The sequence below is a fragment of the Humulus lupulus genome, chromosome 8 (genome assembly GCF_963169125.1).
Source record: "Humulus lupulus chromosome 8, drHumLupu1.1, whole genome shotgun sequence".
NCBI lineage: Eukaryota > Viridiplantae > Streptophyta > Magnoliopsida > Rosales > Cannabaceae > Humulus > Humulus lupulus.
In genome coordinates, this window is record NC_084800.1 from 70,962,754 (window position 1) to 70,969,181 (window position 6,428).

Genomic DNA, 6,428 nt, shown 5'->3' on the forward strand with positions numbered 1-6,428 from the left:
TTAGCCATGAATAGAAAATTTAAGAAATTATGTTCGAATATTATTTTATTTTTTAAAATAGTTTAAGTGATTTTTGACGAAATCTTTGTTATAGAATGAGACAAAACATCGTTATAAAAATGTATTTTTGATTGGATAGGAATGTACGTCAACTCTAGGTGCACGTATAACTACTCATAATTTTTTTTTTTCAAATAAAGGAGGAAATAACCTAGTATTAATTTAAAAAATATATATCACGTGTACACATGAGAAATCCTATTTTGGCTATGTAGCTCCAAACTGCTGATGTTCTTTTTTTATGCAGACAGACAGGGACACCATAGCACGAACTATTTTTTTTTTATTATTATTATTATAATTTCATATAGAATTTTCATAAGAACTCTTGTGTAATATATTTTAGAATGGAATTTTCTCTAAATCACTGATTTCATGATCTATCAAAATAAAATGTTTTACCTTGTAACCTTACAAACTCAGTGCAAAGAATATATGTACCACGCATGCTATGCCCTATTTCATGTACTATGTCAAGAACTAAAGCATATAATTTCAAAACCATAATTTGTGGTCCATATCAATGTTGTCATCATCGTTCTCGCCATTACCGTCCGTATTCACAGCAGGATATATTTCATTATCATCGCTATCATCGTCGTTGTCATCATCATCATCATTTTCACTATCATTATCAGAACTTTCATCCAACCCATGAGCCAAGTTCCAATCAGGAGGGAAGGTCTTTTGCAGGACCTCTGTAAGCTCTCCACCACCCCTCTCAATCTTGCGTAAGCACCTGGACCAGTGAACCGCAGTCCCCATATCAACAGTAAACCCAGAATCTAACATTTCTCTACAGATTGAAAGAATTCCAGAGTAAATGTAAGATTCGGCAACAGTAGCTCTTGACAGTAGAGATGTCATTAAGCAGTGGTAAACAGCTCTGTCCGGTGTCAACCCTGCCTGCTTCATCTCATCAAAGCATTTCAAAGCCTTCTCTGGAAGAGAAGCACGTGCCCAACCATGTATCAATGTAGTGTAAGTTTTAATGTTCGGCTTCACTCCAAGGGCTTGCATTTCATTGATTGTTTTTGTAGCTCTCTGCACCACAACAAAGAAAACAAACTTAGAGATGAAAGAATGAAATCATAATACATACGTCTGATTATGTGTGGATATTTATAGATATTTTTTTAAGGCAAAAAAAAAGGAAGCTAGAAGACATATACTTGTTTTATCACACTTTTTAATTGAAAAAAAACTGAGTCTTGAGAGCATACCAGCATATCTCCAGCTCTGCAACAAGCACTTATGAAAGATGTGTAGGTATGGATATCAGGTCGAACACCTTCCTGTGTCATTTGTTGCATCAGGTCAGCAGCCTCCCAAACATCACCTCTTCGAGCCCATCTACACAAGAAATAACCAAGTTGATATTACGGAACTAATATATGCATATCAACAGAAGACAAGAGATATGGAAACAATGGCTTCGACTACAGTATGCATATTCCAAAGATTATAACAATCCATACCCATCAATTAAAATATTGTACACGAAGGTGTTCCTCGGAATCTTTCGATTACTCATTTCTTTGGTTACTGCTAAAGCACTCTGCATCCTCCCTGCCTTGCAACATGCCTTCAACAATGCCTCATATATAAACACATCAATCTCAAAGCCCTCATTCCGCAATTTAGTAAAGTACTTGAAAGCGTTCCCAGTATCACCAAGCGCTGCATAGCCATTCATAATAGTTGTGTAGGTATGTTCATTTGGATTTACGCCTGCCAGTGCCATCTCATCTAATATTTCAACAGCCTTCTCCATCTGCAAGGCATACAAGTGACATGGGTTTGTATCAGAAGCATAAAGCAAAAAAATTCCAAGCCAAAAATAGATATACCAGAGGTCACTTACAAGTAATTTGATCTTTATCAAATAGGGTTACCAAAAAGGAAAAAATTAGGACGTTTTCACCTTAACATCTACCAAGTATGAAACCAATCAACCTTATAATTTAAACATGGTAATGGCATTTGACTTGAGTAAGTTGTTATTCACTTTCTTCTGTGGATACAAGTGAGAGGAGGGAAAATTGGAACTATGAAGCAAACATTTCTATAGAGGCCTTAAGCAATCTTAGACTTAACATAAATCTAAACCACACTGCAATTTTGGTCTGATGCATTTTACCTGACACTTCTCAACAAGGCCAAGAATCAATGCATTGAAAGTATGCACAGTAGGAATGCATCCACTCATCCTCATCATATCAAAAATTTCTAGGGCCTTCTCCATATCTCCAGATTTTGCAAAACCATGTATGATGGGCATAAATGTGCGTGTTGTAGGCCTATGCCAGGCCTTCTGCATATCTTTGACAGTGCGGATAGCACGATCCATGTTTCCCATACCACAGAATGCTCTTATAATGTTATTGTAGAGAATTACATCAGGCTTTAGACCATCCTTTATCACATCTTCAAAAACAGCAAATGCATTAGCCCAATCTTTCAATTTCAAAAATCCATTGATTAACATGGAATAGGTCTTCATGTTGTGCTTTATGCCAACCGATTCCATTCTTCTGCTGACTTCTAAGGCTTTGGAAACTTTTCCAATCTGAAAAAAAATGCACATACGGTTTTTCAGTGAAAATCTGTAGGATCATTCAAGACAATAAGAATGCAGAACATGGCCATGCAAGCAATTTTTCCTGGATTGTATTGAAATATAAGTACTGAAGAAACTAAAAACAGCTATCACAAAAGAAAGGGAAAAGGATATTAACCTTGGTATACAGATTGATCAAACATCCATAGCTGATAACTGATGGTGTAAAGCCACATTCCTATGAAAAATAACAGAGTTTATAAGAGAAAACATAACTCTTTCCCAAATAAATAAAGTGTGAAAGCACAGTCGAAGGGAAAATGCTTCGAACTAATAACAATCTCATAATTTGCATTCTTTAAACAAAATTAACATATTAAACTTGGACAAAAGCAACATTATCACAATTCTACCTTGAGACGGTCAAATACAACCAAACATTTATCTTCGTTGCCATTCATTGTGTAACCATCCATCATTGTATGGTAAATATCAATTGAAGCATCTATGCCTGCTTCTTCCATCTCCCGCACTAGTGCCTCAGCTCTATCCATATTGCACGTTTGACTAAAAAAATTTAGTACAAAAAACATAAATGAAGTGTTCAGAGTGAAGGAGAGAAGAATCAACTACGCTTAGGAAGCATGAAAACAATAGTACTTCAAGATTAGTAGAAGCCAACAGGATCTGGAAGTAGACTTGATAGCCAGTTATATTTACAATTTTGGGAGTTTGGTACCAGCTATATGTATATTCAGTAACTACTTTAAACAATAAAACAAAACACACTTGAGAATACTCACCAATTCGCATATATTATATTTCCATAAATGATAGCATTTAAAGTTGTGTCTCTCTCTTTGGCCTCCTTAAACCAGTACTCTGCAGCTCTTTCAAAAAAACATGAGGAATATCAAATTAGGTAATAACACCCTTTTTTTTTCTTTTCACAAAACCAATTTAATCAAGACCCTACATCTCAACACTTTTTTTCACCAAAACAGCATAAATTCCATAGATTTATACTTCTAATAACTATAATGAACTTTCAAAAGTAAATGCAGCTTCAAAGTCACTAGCAAGATACTATGCAGCTAACGATATAGATCTTTAACAGCTAAAATTAGAATCATATGCATGCTTGATATGTATCATACCCCCACAAAAAAAGCATGGAATTTAGCAGTAACAACTGCAGTTAGAAAAAGATAGTGTCACCATAAGAACCACTACTGGAATCTCTGAAAGCAAGTATAAAATTGACTCATTCAGATGGATGCGGTTCACTTACTCAGAATTGCCCATTTTTGCAAATCCACTCACTATTATACTATAAGTCACCAAGCTCATCTCAATGCCCTCCTCTTTCATTTTTCTAACACAAGATAATGCTTCTTCCATGTCTCTGCCAACTGCATAAGCGTGAATAAGGCTGCATGTAATACAAAGTCTTCAATGTCTGTAGATAATCTCAAACACAATCCTAAAACCCACATAAAAACCAATGAAGTAGGAGTTAAAATAATCTCCATCATGCATGTCCATTTTCATTTCTTTATGAAAAGTATTAACTTTAACAAGAACCACCTATTGGACATATGAGAGAGAGAAACTTAAATGTACTAGTAACTTAAAACTCATTACTTTGAGTGAAGTCATTACTTAGAATTTGATGTTTCTATGATAAGATGCCAGGATGTTTTTAAAAATAATTCCAGGTCAAGTGTGGCATGGGTGTGGAAAGAAAATTTTCTGGAATGCTACCATTATGGTTCAAAGTCACTAGCAAGAAACTAATGATAGCTTACAATCTAAATCTTAAACAACTAAAATTATAACCACATAACATGCTTATATGCAGTATGTATCATACCGAACACAAAACCTTGGTTAAAACTAGTAGAATAATAAAGTATGATGGCATGACCCTTCACAAAAGGCACACAAGTGACATTTGTGTAGAAACCAAGAAGAGTATGCTATGCACCCTAAATTAGAACTAATCTAGAAAAACTTCATCTATGCAACACCTATAACAATTTAAGGTTCAGAGATACATCAAATACTGTCAATGCACTTAACAATGCTTCTCACTTTAAAATTCCGGACAAATTATGGAAATTACTACTCGAGGGTAGTCAAAAAATGAGCAACTCAGAGAAAATTCCTATTGAATTATAAAATAATAAAATGCATTCACCAGAAGTTAATACCTTGAATAGACATGAGATGATGGCTCTATTCCCCTTGCTCGCATACTCTCAAAGGTTTCACGCGCATGATGCATGTCTCCTCTCCTTGCATAGTACTTTACCATCAATCCATATTCTCTTCTAGAAGGCTGGTACATACAATTCATAGCAAACAGAGGAATCATCCATTTTATATAAACATGGATAAAACAATTTGACAAGATTTTTGTTTTTCCCAGCCCAAAGCAATAACTCCACACATTTCATTGCATTTATAGCTTATTCAAATAATAAAATTGAACACAAACAACTAGAATAGCGGACACCATAAACTATAAAGAAGTCAACATTTCTTTTTAATTTTTCTTTCTAAGTAAATACCTTCAGCAATAAACCAACGAGGATTATTAATAAAGTGTTACCTTCTTAATTCTCTGAAAAGACTCAACAACTGCCTTCCAATTCTCAGGCTCAGTCTCCACCACCTTCTTAAACTCCATACGCGAGCTTTCCCTCTCATCATGCCACTTAGAACGATACCCAACCCCATCGTGTCCTTGAACCCACCTCTCCCTCTCCTCCTTTTTCCCTTTAAGCCTCCTCCCATCATCCAATTTCACAGTCAAGATCCTCCCATGGAACTCCACCCCATCAAACTCCACAGCCTTCATTGCGGAGTTGACTGCCGTCGAACCCTCATACAACACAAACCCAAAACCCGCATTTCTCTCCGTATGCTCGTGAGCCTTAATCAAAATCACATTCTTTATCGGCCCAAATTGTCTAAAGAACTCAGACACATCGTTTTTCTTAATCCAGCTGGGCAAATTCCCCACGAAAATCTTCCCCTCTTGCCGGAATTCGACTCTAGGCGGCTCTGAATTCCCTTCGCCCCCATTGTCCTCGTCCTCTTCCTCCTCGCTCTCCTTAGTGTCTAAAATACGAGTACGAGCTGGTGTTGGTGGTGGTGGAGGCGGAGGCGGAGGTGGAGAGAGCTTGCTGGTAAGCCAGAGCTTGTTAGTGACAGAGTGTGAATTATCGCCACTCTTGGTCGGACCGCGATTGCGCGTTACGACGTTTTTAAGTGGGTTGGATGGGATTTCGGGGGTAGGTTTTGGGGAAGGAAGGGAGGTTTTGACGGTTTTGGGGCGGCGGAGTTGGCCAGACTGAGGAGGTAGTGAATTGGTGGAGTTGTCGAAAGCAGGTGACGGAGGCGGCGGTGATTTAAGGGATAAAGGAAGAAATTTGGTAGGCTTAATGGATGTTGAGAGGTGTTTCCCGGCGGTGGCAGGGGCGGAGAAGGAGAAAGCGTTGTTGGGATAGTGAGGGGTGGTAAGAGAAACATCCATTATCCGTTGGAGGCTTGTCCGAGTGACTGCGTGGTAAGAATGGTTTTTCAAACTTCGGTACGTAATGGTTAAGGCCGTGTTTGTTCGCTTCATATCACAAAAAGCATTTTTTAAAAGCAAATGTAATTTCTTTAATCGGTCAAAATGTAACTAAAAAAACTCTTAGACTGATTAAAAATATCACAGAGATATTACTCTAGGCTAACCAACCTGAGTACAATTAAAATTAAGTAACACATGATCTGAATCTAAACACTAAACAAATAT

At 36.9% G+C, this 6,428-nt stretch overlaps 1 protein-coding gene across 1 annotated transcript; it reads right to left on the minus strand.

Annotated features, from left to right (window-relative positions):
- Window positions 1–396: 396 nt before the first annotated feature.
- LOC133797738 (pentatricopeptide repeat-containing protein At5g04810, chloroplastic) lies at window positions 397–6,211 on the minus strand. Its single transcript, XM_062235758.1, has 10 exons — window positions 5,235–6,211; window positions 4,834–4,961; window positions 3,912–4,052; window positions 3,424–3,510; window positions 3,034–3,187; window positions 2,799–2,858; window positions 2,201–2,629; window positions 1,539–1,834; window positions 1,284–1,413; window positions 397–1,104 (listed from the first exon to the last, which is right to left on the minus strand). The coding sequence occupies exons 1-10, from the start codon at window positions 6,159–6,161 to the stop codon at window positions 556–558; spliced, it is 2,901 nt and encodes a 966-aa protein (XP_062091742.1). The 5' UTR covers window positions 6,162–6,211; the 3' UTR covers window positions 397–555.
- Between the last annotated feature and the right edge of the window lie 217 nt (window positions 6,212–6,428).